Source organism: Podarcis gaigeae, assembly GCF_964106915.1.
Source record: "Podarcis gaigeae genome assembly, chromosome: 5".
Taxonomy (NCBI): domain Eukaryota; kingdom Metazoa; phylum Chordata; class Lepidosauria; order Squamata; family Lacertidae; genus Podarcis; species Podarcis gaigeae.
In genome coordinates, this window is record NC_139681.1 from 99,516,104 (window position 1) to 99,537,499 (window position 21,396).

At 47.5% G+C, this 21,396-nt stretch overlaps 1 protein-coding gene across 2 annotated transcripts in view; it reads right to left on the reverse strand.

The window, feature by feature from the left end:
- Nucleotides 1-21,396, reverse strand: part of P3H2 (prolyl 3-hydroxylase 2) — a 127,205-nt gene that overhangs the window by 27,485 nt on the left and 78,324 nt on the right. For both annotated transcript variants that reach the window (XM_083739477.1, XM_083739478.1), the window contains exons 2-4: nt 20,575-20,721; nt 17,702-17,891; nt 1,228-1,359 (exon numbers count right to left, since the gene is read on the reverse strand). In XM_083739477.1, the coding sequence (XP_083595603.1) occupies nt 1,228-1,359; nt 17,702-17,891; nt 20,575-20,721 (469 nt within the window). The remainder of the gene's footprint in view (nt 1-1,227; nt 1,360-17,701; nt 17,892-20,574; nt 20,722-21,396) is intronic.

Below are 21,396 nucleotides of genomic sequence, written 5' to 3' on the forward strand. Positions count from 1 at the left end.
CATCTATATTGTTGTTTTTTGAATGAGGATTTAGGTGGAGGTCTTTCTAATTTCCATGTGGGCGAAAAGTGGGGAAAAAATGGCCAGTTGTTGGAAATTTCTATGGGTCTTGTTTTGTTTTTGCAAAGTTTTTTCATAATGCATATAAAACAGAGGGAACAGTGATACGTAACAACAGATGAAAATCAAAAGATGAAAGGGGAAACTGTAAAAAAAGACACATAGAATGGGTAGAGTAGAGATAACAAAGTCCAAGTAAAGACCACCAACATTGTCAGTTGAGTATGTAATGAAGGAACGCCAAATCATATGATAAGAGACTTGAGCATCTAGCCCTTGTTGAAATATCAATTTATGCCTGCTTTTCTCTATTATAGCTCTATTCCAGAGTGAGTGGTACTCAAGTGCCCACTGTAAGATTTGAGGCTGTTTTTCACTGAGTTGAAATTACTCAGACCTCACCTGGAGTACTGTGTCCAGTTCTGGGCACCACAGTTCAAGAAGGACACCGACAAACTGGAACGTGTCCAGAGGAGGGCAACCAAAATGGTCAAAGGCCTGGAAACGATGCCTTATGAGGAACGGCTAAGGGAGCTGGGCATGTTTAGCCTGGAGAAGAGGAGGTTAAGGGGTGATATGATAGCCATGTTCAAATATATAAAAGGATGTCACATAGAGGAGGGAGAAAGGTTGTTTTCTGCTGCTCCAGAGAAGCGGACACGGAGCAATGGATCCAAACTACAAGAAAGAAAATTCCACCTAAACATTAGGAAGAACTTCCTGACAGTAAGAGCTGTTTGACAGTGGAATTTGCTGCCAAGGAGTGTGGTGGAGTCTCCTTCTTTGGAGGTCTTTAAGCAGAGGCTTGACAACCATATGTCAGGAGTGCTCTGATGGTGTTTCCTGCTTGGCAGGGGGTTGGACTCGATGGCCCTTGTGGTCTCTTCCAACTCTATGATTCTATGATTCTACTATTCGAGGTGCCAATATCATACATAAGGCTAAGTCTTTTGAAAATATAGCTATATTTGGTATCATCAGAAATATTCAGTAATCTTCATTGGGGACAAGGGAAATTCTGGTTCTGATCTATTCTGATTTGGCGCCAGCTTAACGCAAGGAAGATAACTCCCTGGACCCATGATAGCTTTAGATTTTTTGGTGGTCATCCTGTCGCTCCGGGAAACATCAGAACTGAGGCAAGAAGTCCAGAAAGCCAAGCTGTACCTCTGTAATAGGCGAACTGCAAGAAGTCGTAATGGAGGGGAAGAAAGTTGTCGATGGGCGAAAGTCTCCCAGGCCGCGTCGCCAGCTCCCTCACACACTCATGTTGACACACCAGGACTTGCATGTAGTGATCTGTGAAGAAAGAGCAAGGGACAAATCTCAAACAGGAGGAAGGAAGCAAAAAAACTGTTATGTACTGAAGTTCTCACCCTGGGCCAGCAGGGGGATACTGTAGATAGTTTAGTTTTGACTCAGGTCCACATATGCAAATAAGGAATTGAAAGTGACGTTCAGTGATTGGATAGTTACAGAAAGTTGTTACTATTGCTTTGTAGTTGAGCTCTATATAAGCAGGTTGGCTGAACCCTTCAGCCCAGTTCTGTTCTGGGCCTGTGAATAAACAAGAGCTGTTTGAAGAATCGCTGTGTCGTCTGGTATCTTCACCCACAACCTAACAAAAACCTCAGCTTCCTGCGATTTAATGAGGAATAAGCAGCAACACAAGAAAAGCAACACGTTGTTTAATAAGCATTGGTTCGTTACTCAACTTCAAAACCTTCTACACTGAAGGAAAAGGATTTAGGAGAAAGTACGGGGGGCAAACTATATATTACGGTACAGGCTATAGCTAAATGCTTCCTTTCAGTCTATTTCAGCTGCTTGGGTGCATGAAAATACACTAAAATCTGGCACAGAAAGTTGGAAGGAACCCCAAAGGTCATCTAGGCCAGCCCTCCTAATGCAGGAATCACAGCTGAAGAATGCTTGAGCAATGGCCATCCAGTCTCTCGCTACAAACCTCCCATGAAAGAGAGTCCAACACCTTCTCGGGGAGTCCAGTCCACTGTCCAACATCTCTAAATGACCCCCAGTGTACCTTCTAACATCCTATGATTCTCTTCTTCATTGGAGGGTTGAACTAGATGACCCTCAGGAGCCCCCTGCAGCTCTGTAATTCTATGCTTCTATGTAATTTGGGTTTCTAGTGCAGCCTCCCCAACCTGGTGCAGGTTACGGTGGCTCTGCTCAGTCTCCTCAGTAAGTGACAGCTGTCATGGCCTGGGACTCGGGCTCAGACTCGGAACCAAAGGAGACTCAGTCTGCACCGGATCCTTTGCCTCAGGCATCATCTGAACCAAGTCTGGGGCCTGATCCTGAAGAGTCCCAGTCTGCACAGGTTCCCCTGCAACAAGCACCAGCTGGGCCGAGTCAGGGGCCTGAGCCTGCCCTGGCTCCAGATGTGGGGATGGCCTCGTTGCCTCCAGCTGGGCCATGACTTACAGCTGCTCCACTACCAGTTGGGTCAGGGGAGGCTGAGGCGGCTTCTGGGTCTAGTCACCCACCGACGTCTCCCGAGCTGCAGAGACTGAGGTCTGAGAGAAGGAGAGACCTGAGTACTCGCAGGAGGAGCGCTCGCCTTTGGGGGAAACAGGGAGGTGAGTCGCCAAGGGATCAGGACTGGCCGTTACCCCGACAGAGATAAAAGGCTGCTGGACCCCACCCCAGGTTGCGGGAGCACCATTGCTGTATGTCAGATCCTGCCTGAGATCCTGTCCTTGCCTGGTTTCCTGCCTTGGCCCTGTCGGACTGACTCCTTGCGGAACCCTTAGATTCAGGATTGGACCTGGACCGCATTTCTTGGGTTACCCCCAGGCCCAGCACAACAGCAATGCTCCTGAATGCCTGTTGCTTGAAACTGCAGTAGGGGAGAGTAGCTCTCGCACTCAGGTCCTGCTTGTGGGTTTGCCTTTGTGGCTTCTGGCTGGCCCCCGTGAGCACAGCAGGGACCACTGGTCTGATCCTGCAGGCTCTGCTTATGTTCTCATATTTTGGATGTCCACTCGCATTTCATTCAACTGATGAAATGAAAACAAGGTTAAATATAAGGAAGGGGTGGGGGGGGTCCCATATGCAGACCGACTTTGTATTTGTGAAAACAAAAAAAATTCCTTCCAGTAGCACCTTAAAGACCAACTAAGTCAGTTCTTGGTATGAGCTTTCATGTGCATGCACACTTCTTCAGATACACTGAAACAGAAGTTTCCAGACCCTTCTATATAGTGAGAAGGTGGGGAGGGGTATTACTCAGAAGGCTGGTGGGAATGGGTGATTGGCAGATAGCTGTGATGAGCCTGTTGACGACTCTTAACGACTGCAATAGGTCTTACAGGGAGAAGCAAGGGGTGAAAAGGTGAAAAATGGCTTTGTCATGTATAATGAGGTAAGAATCCAAGGTCTTTGTTCAGGCCAGGTTTCTCAATGGTTTTAAGTTTGGTGATAAGTTGTAATTCAGCAGCTTCTCTTTCCAGTCTATTTCTGAAATTCCTTTGTAGTAAAACAGCTACTTTGAGATCTTGTATAGAATGTCCTGGGAGATTGAAGTGTTCTCCTACTGGTTTCTCTGTCTTGTGATTCCTGATGTCCGATTTATGTCCGTTTATTCTTTGGCGTAAGGTCTGGCCTGTTTGTCCAATATAGAGAGCTGAAGGACACTGTTGGCATTTGATGGCATACACAATGTTAGACGATGAGCAATTAAATAGTCCCGAGATGGTATGTGTGATGTTGTTGGGGCCAGTAATGGTGTTGTCCGGGTGTATGTGGCAGCAAAGTTGGCATCTGGGTTTATTGCAGGCTCTGGTGCCAGTGTCCGTGTTAGGTCTGGTTGTAGTATTAACACTTCAATCTTCTGTTTCAGTGTATCTGAAGAAGTGTGCATGCACACGAAAGCTCATACCAAGAACTGACTTAGTTGGTCTTTAAGGTGCTACTGGAAGGAATTTTTTTTGTTTTGACTATGGCAGACCAACACAGCTACCTATTTGTATTTGTGGTCAACCTCAGCAGGAAGGCATCACTCATCATCTGCTAGCCTGCCCCCTAAATAGAGACCCAAGAGATCGCTTTCTGAAACCTTTGTTCACACAAGCAAACAGCAGAAAGAGTCTGATTTCTTTTAAGGGACAATGATATTTCCGTAACACAGAGAGAGGCCCCTCTATGCACTCTCTGCAAAAGAAATCAGGAAAAACGAGTTAGATAAAATCACTATAAATTGTTGTGGTGATTTGGAGGTTTAATGTGAAATCAAGCTGGATTTCAGCTTGTTTGTGTCTCTCTTGCATCACATATGTTGGCAAATTAGATTTTCAGAAAGCAAAATAACTTTAGAATTGGAACTTCCAGAGGTGCAGAAGGGAAACCGCATTTTAATGCTCAGGAACTTGTCAAAGTATTTTTTATATTACGATCCCCCCCCCCCCCGCCAATTATGGATATACAGTCAAACCTTTGTTGTCAAACATAATCTATTCCAGAAGCCCGTTCGGCTTCCGAAATGTTCAACAACCGAGGCACATCTTCTGATTGGTTGCAGGAGTTTCCTGCTCTCAAGCGGAAACAATTTCAGACATTTGGCTTCCAAAAAAACGTTCAAAAACCAGAGCATTTACTTCTGGCTTTTCGGTTTTCGGGAGCGGGAACGTTCAAAAACGGAGTTGTTCGGGAGCCAAGGTTTGACTGTATGTTCTGAATTATTTTATTAATACTATTGCCTAACAGACAGATGGGGCTCATCAGTCTGGGAAGGCAGCCCATCTAGGAGAATGAAACCTCCACTGCCTTGTGGGACATCCTTGGAAGAATAAAAATCTCAGGACTAAACTCTACACAAATCCTGAGCGTAGTCCCTAAAGTGGTTGGGTGGCGTCTTGTATGTCTCCTTCGGGTAACTCCTGCGGCCAAGGTGGTGCCAAACGTCTTACTCTGCTTTCTTCTGGAGCCCATCAGTGAGACCAAGAGGGGGGTCTTCTCATCTGGGACACACTGCCTGGGCTTGAATCTCAGGGAGGTCACTTTGTCTGTTTTGTATACAGTGGTACCTCAGGTTAAGAACTTAATTCATTCTGGAGGTCTGTTCTTAACCTGAAACTGTTCGTAACCTGAAGCACCACTTTAGCTAATGGGGCCTCCCGCTGACGCTGCACAATTTCTGTTCTCATCCTGAAGCAAAATTCTTAACCCGAGGTAATATTTCTGGGTTAGCAGAGTCTGTAACCTGAAGCATATGTAACCTGAAGCGTATGTAACCCGAGGTACCACTGTGTGTGTGTGTGTGTGTGTGTGTGTGTGTGTGTATATATATATATATATATTCTTTTTTATTGGTTTACACATATTGCATTACAATAAAGCCAACGCCATTTTCTCCCATCCCCCTATACATTTACATTTACATTTCCTCAATCCACCGCATTCTTCTTTTCTCCTTCCTCCAACTTCTCTCCGCCCCCACTCGATTTCCTCCACATTATACAATTTACAAGAATCTTTGCATCCTACAATCTTCTCAAATCATCTATATATTCTTATTATCTTTCCTTACTAATTTTTCTTCCATCCAGTACTTCACATTTTAATCTAGGTATATTAGCGTATCTTTTTTTGAGCAATATTTTGCCAAATACTCATCAACACATTTCCAACAGGGAGGTCACTTTGGTTCTGCTAACACAGCAGTATGTCTTCGCCCAAAACTTGCCGAAAACAAAATTGCCTAATACAAGTTTATTGTGGACTTTGGTTAGAAAAAAAATAAACTTATGACCTTATGAGTAGGGAGGGATGATAATGCTCATGATGATCTATAAGTGTTTTGTTTCCTTAAATTAAGTCCCTTCCCGTGGGCGGGGGAAAGCAACTAATGATTTTTGTCAAAGTGGCATTTTCTTCCAGCTGCAAAATGTTACGCAGAAGAGGTTGTGAGCCACCCGCCATCTGCAGACCATTGGTGATGGGAATCAGATGAAGTATCGCAATCCCCCGAGCCATAATTCAAAAGGAGCTAGATAAACAGAAGGCAATGTGCGGGGCTTAAGTCACTCCTCAGCGCCTAGGACTTGCCGATCGAAAGGTCGGCGGTTCGAATCCCTGCGGCGGGGTGCGCTCCCACTGCTCGGTCCCAGCGCCTGCCAACCTAGCAGTTCGAAAGCACCTCCGGGTGCAAGTAGATAAATAGGGACCGCTTACCAGCGGGAAGGTAAACGGCGTTTCCGTGTGCGGCTCTGGCTCGCCAGATGCAGCTTTGTCACGCTGGCCACGTGACCCGGAAGTGTCTCCGGACAGCGCTGGCCCCTGGCCTCTTGAGTGAGATGGGCGCACAACCCCAGAGTCTGGCAAGACTGGCCCGTACGGGCAGGGGTACCTTTACCTTTACCTTTAAACAGGCATGGGACTCGGGTGTCACTGTGGGTTAAACCACAGAGCCTAGGACTTGCTGATTAGAAGGTCGGCAGTTCGAATCCCCGCGACGGGGTGAGCTCCCGTTGCTCGGTCCCTGCTCCTGCCAACCTAGCAGTTCAAAAGCACGTCAAAGTGCAAGTAGATAAATAGGTACCGCTCTGGCGGGAAGGTAAACGGAGCCTTGCGCTGCTCTGGTTCACCAGAAGCGGCTTAGTCATGCTGGCCACATGACCCGGAAGCTGTACGCCGGCTTCCTCGGCCAATAAAGCGAGATGAGCGCCGCAACCCCAGAGTCATCTGCGATTGGACCTAATGGTCAGGGGTCCCTTTACCTTTAAACAGGCATCGGTTGGGATGGAGAGTCACTTTTGTACTTAATCTGCCCTCTCCTCCTCAGGTAGGAGGGACTTTCTGAACAGCCACAGGAAGGATGCATCTGTAGCCTGAGCTTTGTCCCCTCTGAAATATCATGCCCCTAAACACTTAAGGGTCTTGTGTTTTAGGTAGGAGAAGGGCAAAGGAAGACTTTGCCGCGTGCCCAGGCTTCAGGGCCACTGTGACATCAATCACTTTCCCCTCCTCCCAAGTTTCTGCAGGATTCCAACTCCAGAATATGAAACGCTTGCTCTGAATTCCTTTCTACTGAACTGAAAGGCTGCCCTTCAGCCAACAGGCCCCCACAGACCATCCTCCTTGCAGAGAGGAGCTTGATATCACTGCAAGACGACACACAACATACTGAGTTGAATAGGATCCAAAATACAACAGTCTGATTGGTCCTAGAACAATAGGATTCAGAATGCAGCAGTCTGATTGGTCCTAGAACAATAGGATTCAGAATGCAGCAGTCTGATTGGTCTTAGAACAATAGGATTCAGAATGCAGCAGTCTGATTGGTCCACAGGAGCCACCCAATCCAGCTCCAGGTGGAAGTGAATCCGCAACCTGATTGGCCTACGGGAGAATCCTGGAATTAGCCAATCACGTGGGGCCCATTGTGTAAATAATGTACAGCGGTATCTCGGGTTAAGTACTTAATTTGTTCCGGAGGTCCGTTCTTAACCTGAAACTGTTCTTAACCTGAAGCACCACTTTAGCTAATGGGGCCTCCTGCTGCTGCTGCACAATTTCTGTTCTTATCCTGAAGCAAAGTTCTTAACCTGAAGCACTATTCCTGGGTTAGCGGAGTCTGTAACCTGAAGCGTATGTATCCTGAAGCGTATGTAACCCCAGGTACCACTGTATATAAAGCAGACATTCTGGGGGAACTTCCATTCCTCCTCACCACTATGAGCTGAATAAAGAGCATGGAATCTACTCTCAACTCTGAGTATATTTCAACAACCCTCTGTCTCTAACCTCTTCGCCCCCACCTGTTGGGAGTGATGTGGAGGCAACAAGAAGAAAGGGCAAAATGCAAAGTGAAACAGGGAGATTAAGTCCTGCATTTCCATCTTTCCCTTGCCATCTTTCACTGCCCTAGAGCCATGCCACCCTCGCGACTCCTCACCGCACCCTGTCTGAGCTGCCCCTGCCTTCTCCTGAGTGATTGTGCCCTTGTCTCCCTCCACCCACCCTGGAAACCCTTTTTATCCAGCTGGCACCCACAAATCGCGTTGGTCCTGCCTGCCTGCCTTCTCAATGGACCATGGCCAGCAGCCCAGCATGTCATCGCCAATTTCTACCTGAGCACACAACCATGACTAGTGCACATTAGCAGACTTGATACAGTTATACATGCAGTTTTATTATGTTTTGTGGCGTCCCTGCAATGCACAGCGAGGGGGGGGGGAACATGGCGATGATCTAGTGAAAGTGGAATTAGGGGGGAGTGGGATGAGGAGCGGGGGAGTGATCCAGAGGGACAATAAAGGAGCTGAGTGGAGGCACATTCTCTCTTTCCTGATTCTTGGTAATGCACTAATCCCTCTGTACTTTGCAATGTTTGGGGGAGCATGTGGAAAATCAGGCTTTGCACGCCCACGGACAGCTCTCCAAATCTCCCCTTGAAGAAACAGGGGAGTGGGTTGAATTTCTGCTTGAGCTGATGGCAAGGAACGGGCTGGAATGTCCTGCAATAGCCAAGCAGATGTGTTTGGCTTTTGCTTCAAGCCTGTGTTTGTGCCTTAAATGTTTAGGCAGATACAGGGAGGCAGCGAGGGAGATCGAGTCGCAAGTCCATGAATCGGGAAGGCCACAGAAAGGGATTGCTGACCTTGGCTCAAGGATGGGCAGGCTGACACGCTCTGTCTGTTAGCCTTCCTGTCCCTTCAAAGCAGGAAGCAAGGGAAGAGAGCACAGTCACAGCTCTTCTACCTTCACCCTTTCACACTACCCTTGCAGGAATTCAGCTAACAACAGCAGCAACCATGAAGCTTTCCGTTTAGCAAGCTGCATGAAGCAAATCCGGGCTCTTGCTCTTGAGGAGATTTCACCCCTCCCATACCCAAGAATCTCCTGATGATCTCCTGATGGTCTCTGCTGACTCTCCAGAGAGGAGGAGGCGTGTTCTGCTATCTACTTATTCTGCCCCAGCACCACATCTGTGTGTGTGAGAGAGAGTCAGTCAGTCAGTGTATCGGGGAGAGAGAGAGAGTGTTAGAGATTGTGTCTAGAGATAAGGTTGCTGCTAAGAGCAGCTGCAGACTCTCAGTGTAGCATTGATTTATGCTTAGAATATTCAGCTCTGTATATAGTTTTGTATCATAGTTGTAGTTACAGAATAAAAGGAAGATATTCTACAGAGCTGCTCTCCGAGTGGTTTATACTCTGCAAGACTCTGCAAAACTCTGCTGCGCAACGACTGTATTATTGAGACAGTGAATCCGGTGCTCTCAGCTCTAAGCTGTGAGTCCACAGCACTGTGACCTGTTCCTGTGAGAAAGGTGGTCTCTGGCAGTGCTACCCAGCTCGCCTAGCCCAGTCGGGGTTGAGGTGCATGAGTCCAGTTGGTGCACTGGCTCCAGGGCGATGCTGACAGCTCTTAGTTCTAGAGCTCTTACAAAGGCTGCAGTTCAAGGAGAGGAAGAACGGGAAGCTGGACTCTCCCTGCAGCCTGATGGAATAGCCATTGCTGGATGAGGAACGGCAAGAGGCTGGTGGAAAAGCTAGCTCCTGCAGGAAGACAAGTTAAATGCAAGAAAAAACAACTTTTTGGATAACTATTTGGATAAGTTTAATTTTTTAAGGAGTAAGATTAAGGTATCTAAAATTTGAGATATAACATTGGAAACTAGACAGTAAGGATGAAACAAGGTGATAAATTGCTGGTGTAATTTTATAACTTGGAACGTAGGAGCGGGAGATGTGAGGAAGTCCAAAGGAAATAAGAAAATTATGTTATGATATGTAATATTCTTGTTTGTGTTTTTATTTTGTAACCAAAAAACCTTTAATAATATATATATATATATATATATATATATATATATATATATATATATATGCAGGTTTTGGTGTCCTCGGGTGTCTTCCCGTGTAAAAGTTGGGGTGTCTAGGCGACGTTTCGACGAGGTCTCACTCGTCATCTTCAGGCTGGTGCTTTCGGCTTCTTGTTACTGGAACAGAGCGGGATCTCAATGTTTGAGTTCCTATAAATACTGTAGAGGGGGTGTGGTGTCTAGCCTCCAATGTTCTGGGCAGAGAGGAAGTTCCCAGGCTAGTGTGCCTTTTCTTCTTTTGTTCCTTAATTACTTGAGAGATACCTTGAGTGATTTCTTGAGTGATATCCTGAGTACCACTTAGGTGGGTCATTAGGTGTGGATTAGTTGCTAAAGTCTTTGTGTCTTGACCTCTTGAACTTTGTGAAGAGTTTTCCTGAGAAGATGGCTGTATTGCACTTAGTTGTGCTTTGGCTTGGCTTCGTGTATAGGGGCGAGCTGTGGTTTTGTGGCTTGTGTCAGCCAGATCTGTGTAGGGATTGCAGGGGGGTGCAGCATCCGGAGGTGCCACCATGGATTGGCTACTGGATGGTGTCAGTAATTCATCTGTGGAGAGGGTCTGGGTTTGGGTCTGGTGTGGTTGATTGGTGTTGGCGTTCTGTGTGCCTCTGGATCTGGTGTCAGTTTTTGTGGGGAGGGCTAATTTCCAGATGTCTGGCAAGCGGGATGTGTCGTCACGCTTGTTCATGTTGTGAGGGTGTTTCTCTATCTCGATGGCTTCCATGATTATTCTCTTGTGGTGATGTTCCGTGTTAAACAGCAATTTGGAATCTGCAAAATTAATTTCGTGTCCTGTTTCTTTCATGTGTTGGAAAAGAGAGGAAGACATGTGTTGGAAAAGAGGTCAAGACACAAAGACTTTAGCAACTAATCCACACCTAATGACCCACCTAAGTGGTACTCAGGATATCACTCAAGAAATCACTCAAGGTATCTCTCAAGTAATTAAGGAACAAAAGAAGAAAAGGCACACTAGCCTGGGAACTTCCTCTCTGCCCAGAACATTGGAGGCTAGACACCACACCCCCTCTACAGTATTTATAGGAACTCAAACATTGAGATCCCGCTCTGTTCCAGTAACAAGAAGCCGAAAGCACCAGCCTGAAGATGACGAGTGAGACCTCGTCGAAACGTCGCCTAGACACCCCAACTTTTACACGGGAAGACACCCGAGGACACCAAAACCTGCATTCCTGTACCCGTGAAAATCTACGAAAGCAAATATCTTACCTCTACGGGGAGGAAACCTTCCAGCTGACAAGAACCTACGAGAAACTAGAAGTCCGAAGAGCCACCATCTTATGTGATCTCTTGTTCCTACGCAACTGCCGAGACAACAAATTAATTCCCACATGCTTCCAACTTAAATTCCATTCTAAAACCCCAGCCACCGAAAGGATCCTGAAACGAACTGAACTATCCCTAATCAGAAACGAACTACACAAGAAAAGATACCTACTAGACCAAACCAACAAAGATCTACTCACTCTTCACCTCAAACTCTGTAACAAAATCCACCCTGCACTCTGGGACAAATGCAAACAACTAGCCGTCTGGAGAGCTGAAACGGAGACCTCACATAAGACAGACACACACACCAACAAACTCCACAAACTAGAGAAACGCCAGAAGCCCGGCCACCCTCCACAGCAACCCATGAAACAAACAGTACATAACATATCAGACAGGATCCTCACCACAACTGAAACCAAAGTACTCTCCAAAGGTTTCAACTTTGCAGTCGCCCCGAGACGCATCCCCACGGAAAACATCATATGCGGAGTCGAAGCTAGCCTAACCAAATTCAACCCAGATGAAGCCAATAAAATCAGACTTGAAGTCACCAACATCCTCTGCTCCAGCAAACCACCCAGAAGCAATTTACACAAAGAAGAACAGAAAGCACTCACCAACCTGAGGAAAGACAACAACATAATCATTCTCCCAGCAGACAAAGGTAATGCCACAGTGGTGATGAACACATCGGACTACCAAGCAAAACTATCAAAGCTACTCCAAGATCCTGCCTACAAACCTATAAAAACAGATCCCACCACCTATCTGGAAAAAACCACCAAATCCAAAATAAAAGCCTCTCCTATCAGTGAAGAAATCCAGCTAAGAATCATCCCCAGAGAAAAATCATCCAGATGCCCCAAACTCTACGGCCTCCCCAAGATACACAAAGAAGGAACACCACTCAGACCAATAGTCAGCTCCATAGGCTCACCTCTACAAAATCTCGCTAAATTTCTCGCCAAGCAACTCCAGCCCTATGCAGAATCCATCTCTTCACACGTACCAAACTCCTTCCAGTTCATAGAAACAATAAAGAAGCAAAACCTACATCCTAATGACCTACTTGTGAGCTTCGATGTTGTATCTCTCTTCACACAAGTGCCCATTAATGAAGCCTTGACAGCTATTCAAAACAAATACAATCCCCCCGAATACATCTTGGACCTGACCAACCACTGCCTAACCAACACGTACTTCATCCACAATGGACAAAGATACAAACAGATAGAAGGAGCACCTATGGGATCACCCCTCTCACCGGTCATCGCAAACCTGTACATGGAACACTTTGAAACCAATGCTTTAGACAAGTCAGAACACAAACCCACACTTTGGCTCAGATATGTTGACGACACCTTTGTAATTTGGCCACACGGGAAGGAAAAACTGGATAGCTTCCTCACACATCTCAACAACTTACACCCCAAAATACAATTCACTATGGAAATAGAAGCCAACAACCAACTTCCCTTCCTTGACGTCCTAATCTACAAAAAACCTGATGGCTCCCTAGGACACACTATCTACCGGAAAAAAACACACACCAACCGCTACTTACATGCACAATCACACCACCACCCTGCACAAATAAACTCCGTAGCCAAGACTCTCATCTCCAGAACCAAACGCCTGGCTGACAAAGACCACTTGACAACTGAGTTACAGAATCTCTCAAATGTGTTAATTGCCAATGGATACCAGCAAAACAGGATTACGAAGCTAATCCAAAAGGAAACACCCCCCAAAAACCAAGACACAGAAGAAAACAATGGCATGGCCCTCCTTCCTTATATCAAGGGCACTACAGATAAAATTAGCAAAATCCTCCATAAACACAATATCAAAACAGCCTTTTGCACCAACCAAAAAATAGCCAATATCCTCAGAAACCCCAAGGATAAAATCCAGTTGGAAAACCAAGGGATCTATGAAATACCCTGCAAAGTCTGCCCAGCCACGTACATTGGACAAACAAACAGACGAATAAATGCACGTATCGCAGAACACAAGAATGCCGTCAAAAAAGAAGAAAAAACTTCCTCTCTTTTCCACGCGGCCCTCGCGTGATTGGGGGAATACCCGGCCGCGTCACCCCCTGGCCAGCCAATCGGCTGGCTCAGGGGACATGGCCCGCCCTATTTAAAGCAGAATGTGCCCAGGGATCTCCCTCTTTGCCACCTGCCAGCTGTTCCTGCTTTTCCCACCCTCCCACCCTATAAAGTTTCCGTTCCTTGACCTTGCTATGGACCTTGGTTGGTCGCCGTTGAGGGGCCTGGTAGGAATTTTTCCACTTGGCAAATTGGCACCAGCCTACCTCGTAGCAAAGCACCACAACTTTCTGGGTATTGGCGGTTAGGCATTGGTATTGTTTTGCAGATGGAAGAGGGAAGGTAGCGCCATCACCTGCCCCACATATTGAAGGGTAGTCCGGTAAAGGATTCTGGGGGGCATGGCCCTGTCCGAAGTCTGGGGAGGTGAGGGCCTAAGGCACGCCCCCTATTGGTGACCCCGGGGGGGGGGGTTCCTAGTTGATGTACTTCAGCAGGACTCCCCCTACTGGTGGTTAACCCTTCCCGGATTCCAGCGGACGGGCTGAAGTGGGATATAGTCGGTTAGGACCAATGCCTAAGCCAATACCGCTCATCACCTGTAACCAATAAAGTTGTGACCTTATTAAGCACCTTTTCCCTAATAACTGTGTCATGTGTCTTTATTTCCACTGGGGGGGGGGACTTGCCACGCAAAGAGGCTTAAACCAAATGAATGCAAATCTTCTACCTTCAGGACACTTCCTTGTGTAGCCACCACAGGACCCACACGAGCAACTCTCTCCATCTGAGGTTTCCAGCAACGGCCATTCAGAAGCATCCCTCCCTCCAACTGCGGTGGCAGAGCAGAGTTTGTAAGGCTCGTAGCCACCGATAGCCCTCTCCTCTTCCACGCTTTTGTCTATTTTAAAGCCATCTAGGCTGGTGGCTGTCCCTGCCTCCTGTTCCAAAATTCAGGACCACTGGACATCCACGAGTGAAATCCTGACATTACTGAACATGTGGACTGACAACATGAGAGCTTGCCGCCGTAAAGAACTTTGGGCATGGATGTCTGCTGATGCTAGGATTTCCACAGCTCAGCAATGGAAAACCTTTTTAAAAACCACCTCCATTTGTCTTTGTCGTATAAGAACTTAAGGACTTTGGCTATTGCGGGGGAAATAACACATAAACTGTCTGTTTCCAGGACGACGAAGGATCTAGAATGCTTTTATGTCATCGGGCGAGATTTTATTTCCGATTCTTCAGACATTCGCCATCCACACCAGCTCAGGAAATGTGGAAGATTATTTTTTTAGTATGCTGTCTGCTATTATTGTCTGTATTATGTGCAAGGAAGTTATCTCAGTTGCGGTGCTCATCATGTCAAGGTTGTGGATTCAACCCCCACAGGGAAATGTTCCTGCCTTGCAGGGAGTTTGACTAGGGAGTTCTATGATTCTGATGATGATGATGATCCATAAATTTATGTTCTTCATGTGGTACACCGCCCTGGGATCTTTGGATGAAAGGGCAGTATATAAATCAAATATCTCAAGGGCTGTCGCATGGAAGAGGGAGCATGCTTGTATTTTCCTGCTCTGGAAGGGTGGGACTCGAACCCATGGCTTCAAGTTCCAATAAAGGAGATTCCAATTAAACATTCAGAAGAACTTTCTGACAGTAAGAACTGTCTGACAGTGGAGCGGATTCCCTTGGAAGGTGGTGGACTCTCCTTCGCCAGAGGTATTTAAGCAGAAGTTGGATGGCCGTCTGTCAGGGGTTCTCTGGCTGCAGTTCCGGCACTGCAAGGGGCAGAACCAGATGACCCGGGGGGGGGGGGGTCCCTTCCAGTTCTACTATTCTATTGTAGCCTATGACTAAAAATGGAGAAAAGCAATGACAAACCTAGACAGCATCTTAAAAAGCAGAGACATCACCTTGCCGACAAAGGTCCGTATAGTTAAAGCTCTGGTTTTCCCAGTAGTGATGTATGGAAGTGAGAGCTGGACCATCAAGAAGGCTGATCATCAAAGAATGGATGCTTTTGAATTCTGGTGCTGGAGGAGACTCTTGAGAGTCACATGGACTGCAAGAAGATCCAACCTATCCATTCTGGAGGAAATCAGCACTGAGTGCTCACTGGAAGGACAGAACGTGAAGCTGAGGCTCCAAGACTTTGGCCACCTTATGAGAAGAGAAGACTCATGAGAAGAGAGCACCTCATGAGAAGAGAGAAAAGACCCTGATGTTGGGAAAGATGGAGGGCACAAGGAGAAGGGGACAACAGAGGACGAGATGGTGGGACAGAGTTCTTGAAGCTACCAGCATGAGTTTGACTAAACTGCGGGAGGCAGTGGAAGACAGAAGTGCCTGGCGTGCTCTGGTCCAGGGGGTCACAAAGAGTCGAACACGACTAAACGACTAAACAACAACAACAAGAATGAAGAGGGCAGCCAAACCCCTTTGTCCAAGTTCTGAGCCCCCCTCCTCCTGTGACATCTTAAAAGAACAGGGGGTGGCACAGAGAGGTCAAGGAGGGCATCTGCAGCTGAGCTGCAAAACCAACCCAAGTGGAGATGAAGAGGATGGAGGGGGGCAAGCTGGCCCCCACCTGGGAGGAAGAGGGAGAGCTCCTGTCCTGTTATCCTCAGTCAGCAGGCTCAGCCTCCTAGGAGCCCACGGCTTGCAGGAACCTGGACTGCTGCACGCTTGTGGTTTGCTCCTCTGAACGGCAGCTTTCATTTTCCATAGTAGCAGCAGCTGGAGGAGAGATAAATAAACCCCAGCCCTTCTCCTGGCCCAGCTAAATAAGCCTCCTCCAGCCAAGCAGGCCTTGAACCCTCGCCAGTGTTTTCCCCCAACGGCCAATCAAGCCATTTATGATGCTCTCCATCCTTAACCCTGCTGGGCTGGTGGCCAAGGAAGAAAATGTTTCGCTCGGCAGATTTTGGATCTTCGCATACTGGTGGTGTCCTCGCACAGGACCCCGGAGCACTTGCCAGCGGCTACCTAGAGAAGGAGAGGGCTGAAGAGGCGACCTTTGCAAACAAGGCCAGCCCTTGTGACTGGCAGGCAGCACGAGGCCCCCGGATGGGCTGAGGCTCTAGCGTGGAACCAGACCCACCACGGAAACCATGCAAGATTGGATCAAGGAGGAGATAGGAGAGGAAGATGAGATGGTGTTAGGGGCAGGCAGTTGTCCTTGAACCCAGATCCCCAGTGTGTGCATTCTCCAGCCTACTTCTAGATTACTGCAATGCATTCTGTGTGGGGCTTCCCTGGGAAGCTGCAGTTAGAGCAGAATGCTGCAGCACGATTGCTGACAGGAGTGAAGCCTTGCCTCCTCCATATAACCCCTGTGCTCAGAGAGCTCCACTGCTTGTTGATTTGCCACAGGGTCAAGTTCAAGGTGTTATTATTAGTATATAAAGCCCTTAAACGGATAGAGGATGGATGGCGGCTAACAGATTAAGGTTGAATCCTGACAAGACAGAAGTACTGTTTTGGGGGGACAGGAGGCTGGCGGGTGTGGAGGAGTCCCTGGTCCTGAATGGGGTAACTGTGCCCCTGAAGGACCAGGCGTGCAGCCTGGGAGTCATTTTGGACTCACAGCTGTTCATGGAGGCGCAGTTCAGTTCTGTCGCCAGGGCAGCTGTTTACCAGCTCCATCTGGTACGCAGGATGAGACCCTTCCTGCCCGCAGACTGTCTCGCCAGAGTGGTGCATACTCTAGTTATCTCACGCTTGGACTACTGCAATGTGCTCTATGTGGGGCTACCTTTGAAGGTGACCTGGAAACTACAACTAATCCAGAATGCGGCAGCCAAACTGGGGACTGGGAGCAGCCGCCAAGATCACATAACACTGGTCCTGAAAGACCTACATTGGCTCCCAGTACGTTTCCGAGCACAATTCAGAGTGTTGGTGCTGAGATTTAAAGCCCTAAATGGCCTCAGCCCAATAGACCTGAAGGAGCATCTCCACCCCCATCGTTGTGCCCAGATGCTGAGGTCCAGCTCCGGGGGCCTTCTGGCGGTTCCCTCACTGCAAGAAGCGAGGTTACAGGGAACCAGGCAGAGGGCCTTCTCGGTAGTGGCACCTGCCCTGTGGAACACCCTCCCACCAGATGTCAAAGAGAAAAACAACTACCAGATTTTTAGAAGACATCTGAAGGCAGCCCTCTGTAGGGAAGCTTTTAATGTTTAACAGACTACTGTATTTTAATACTTTGTTGGAAGCCGCCCAGAGTGGCTGGGGAAACCCAGACAGATGGGCGGGGTATAAATAATAAATTCTATTCTATTCTATTCTTAAGCCCTTCAGACCAGTTAGTTCATAGGTGCTCCTCAATCACTTGAATCAGCTCACCTGGCCCTGTCACAGGGGGTTGTGAAATACCCCCGTATTCTGCATTTGGAATAAATCAATACTTTAGCGTGGCCGCACTCTGCAACTCCCTACCTGCGATCCCTTCGTAGAGGGTGGCCTTATAGTCCAGGTATTCATAGTCCTCAAATTTCTGCGATCCTTCACACAAGACCCGACACTCTGTATCAGCCACATGGTAGCCCCTCAGCGCCCTCTCCAGGAACTCAATTGCCGCATGATACTCTTCTTTGTCGTAATGCTTCACTCCCAAAAGATAGTCCTCCTGTAATACCAAAAGAACATTAAGGACATGGAAAATACTTTAACGGTGCGCTGTGTGAAGAAGGACTCCATTTGATCTGTCCTGAATCTTCCAAGACTCAGTTTCCTTCAACTAGGGCCAGGGCCTTTTCAGTACTGGCCCCGACTTGGTGGAACGCTCTGTCACAAGAGACCAGGGCTCTGTGGGACTTGACATCTTTCTGCAGGGCCTGCAAGACAGAGCTGTTCCGCCTGGCCTTTGGTTTGGACTCGGTCTGACCCTTATGTTTTCCCTCCCCTTATAGTTTTGATCCATGGGCTACTTTTAAAACGAGGCTGTATTTTAAATTGCATTTTAACCTGTATTTTAAATTGGCTTCCCCCCCCCCATTATGTTTTTATTGTAATTTTACTGGTGTTAGCCACCCTGGGCCCCACTCTGGTTGGGGAGGGCAGGGTATAAATAAAATTATTTTTATTATTATTATTATTATTATTATTATTATTATTATTATTATTAATGCTGATTGGAGTTCTAGTGTTAGAAGAGAGGGAGCAAAGCTCTATCCATTTCCTCCATGCCATGCATGGTTTCATAAACCTCTATCAGGTCACCCCTTCCTCTACTTTTCTCTAAACCAGTGGTTTTCAACCTGTGTGCCATGACACCCTGGGGTGCCTTGAATGATGGTCAGGGGTGCTGTGGGCAACACTGTCCTCTGTCCCTCTTTCCTTCCCTCTGATGCCCTCTCACATCTCTGCCTCCCAAAGGCTTGCACAGCTGTTTGTTGCAGCAGCCCTGGCTACAAGCTCCGCAGGTGAAGGATCCCTCTGGGGCTGGCCGTGGGGTGCTGGTTGCCAGGAGCTGAGGTGGCCTCAGAGTAAGCAAGCAAGCAAGCTAGCTGGTGAGGGAGCCCAGTCTGCCAGCCTGCCAGCCCTTGCTGTTGGGAATGGACAGACAAGTCCCAGGCCCCTGTGGGGCAGTGTGAGGAGGCACCTCTCCGTGGGGCAGCTCAGAGACCAGGGGCAGCAGCAGCAGCAGCTGCTCAAAGGACTCCCAAGGAGGGGGGAGAGGAGGCCGAGGGAACACTCCACAAGGGAGGGTGTTTGAAAAAGGGTGAGGGGCTGCCAGCTCTGCGGGCAAGGGTTGACCTCACTGGGCTCCTGAGCCCCACGAGGGTGCTGCAGAAAGAAGGGAGTTGGACAAGGGAGTTGTGGACCCCAAAAGGTTGAAAACCTCTGGCCTGAACTAAATAGTCCCCAGTGCTGAAGCCTTTCTGCACAGGGAAGTCACTTCACCCCCCTGATCAGTTTGGTTGCCTTTTCCTGAACCTTTTCCAACTCTACAATATCCTTATTGAGGTGAGGCAACCAGAACCCTATGCAGTACAGTGGTACCTCGGGTTACATATGCTTCAGGTTACACATGCTTCCGGTTACAGACTCCGCTAACCCAGAAATAGTACCTCGGGTTAAGTACTTTGCTTCAGGATGAGAACAGAAATTGTGCTCCGGTGGCCTGGCGGCAGTGGGAGGTCCCATTAGCTAAAGTGGTGCTTCAGGTTAGGAACAGTTTCAGGTTAAGAACAGACCTCCAGAACGAATTAAGTACTTAACCCAAGGTACCAGTACGTTTCCGAGCACAATTCAAAGTGCTGGTGCTGACCTTTAAAGCCCTAAACGGCCTGGGTCCAGTAGACCTGAAGGAACGTCTCCACCCCCATCGTTCCACCCGGACGCTGAGGTCCAGCTCCGAGGGGCTTCTGGCGGTTCCCTCGCTGCGAGAAGCAAAGCTGCAGGGAACCAGGCAGAGGGCCTTCTCGGTGGTGGCTCCTGCCCTGTGGAACGCCCTCCCACCTGATGTCAAAGCGATAAACAACTACCTGATATTCAGAAGACATCTTAAGGCAGCCCTGTTCAGGGAAGTTTAGTGTATTTTTGGTTTCTGTGGAAGCCGCCCAGAGTGGCTGGGGAAACCCAGCCAGATGGGCGGGGTACAAATAATAAATTATTATTATTATTATTATTATTATTATTATTATTATTACCACTGTATTTCAAATGTGGTTGCACCATAGTTTTGTATAAAGGTGTTATGATACCGGCAGCTTCATTTTCAGTCTCTTTCCTGAAGATCCATGCCATCAAAGGATAAGCCTTAGGAGCAAGATGTCACTGACGGAGACCACCAAAGAGGGGGATCCCCAAAATGCAAGTGAGACAGTGCCAGAAATCCAGAGAACCCACGGCTCAGTGGCAGATGACCTATTTTCTGAGCCAAAGACCCCACTCTGCATCCTCAGAGAGGCAAGGTAGAATCTCCTTGAGATCCTTGAGGCCTGTTACTGGTCAGTATTGGTCACCAGCCTCTTAGATGCAGGGCAGATTCAGAAAAAGAAAAAGAAACCGATCCATTTCTCTTCACTCCCTAGACCAAGATGATGTCCTCCACATATTTTGGACCACAGAAAGCATCCGCCTTGGCCAACACAGCTGATGGGGACACCTCAGGATGTGCTGGAGCCTCCAGAGAGCATTTGGTTCACCTTACTTAAACTCTTTGAGCCTCCCATGTCAACCCACCAAGATTTTGCCCAAGCAGGATCCCACCAGATTTGCTCTGCATGTTATTTCTGGTGGCATTTCAGTGGTGGTTCTGTTTCAGATCCATAAAGCGGCCCAATTTCGCTCTTTGGCAACGTTACCATGTGCGGTCGGGCCTCTCGGTCGATCAGGTCCACCTTCCCCGCTGAGGTCCTGTAATTCTCCAGGTCTTGCTGAACCTCCATGTGCTCCGGGTTTGCCAGGAAGAAGGTGTGGGCTGCATCAGCCGCCTTGTCCAACTGGTTCAGCTGCAAAGGAAAGGAAAAGAAAGAGGCTCTGAGGCTGCGTGCAAAGTGCTCTGAGGTTTTCTACAAACAAGTAGTGCATAAGTTTTATGACATAAAGAAGAAAGAAAGAAAGAAAGAAAGAAAGAAAGAAAGAAAGAAAGAAAGAGCGTGTCTGCTCCACAGCAGATCCCAGAGGGTTGGTTTATTTATTTACACAAGGCCAAAATGAAGTACAATGAAAACAACATGGGTGGGATTCAAGCAAGTTTTACTCAAAGTAGACCCAACAGAATGAATGAACATAACTAAAGACCCTTATGCACAGTACTTTTATAGCAGTATTATAGCATTTTAACCAGTCATCATTTATTATTACAGTTGTTGTTGTTGTTGTTGTTGTTGTTGTTGTAGTAGTATTTATTTATTGTCCTTCCTCTGAAGATCACAGAGTGGTTTACAGCCACATGAGCCTGAAGTGACAACAGTGGAACTAGAATTACCCGCAAGCAGGCTTGAAATTTACGGCATGTTGTACACTGATAGATAATTATATGAAAATGAAATACCGGTGGGATTTGACTCCTAGTAAGTTGGCAAAAATGTATAGGACAAGTCCAAATAACTGCTGGAAATGTAAAGAAAAAGAAGGGACCTTTTATCATATGTGGTGGACTTCTCTGGTAATAAAAGCTTTCT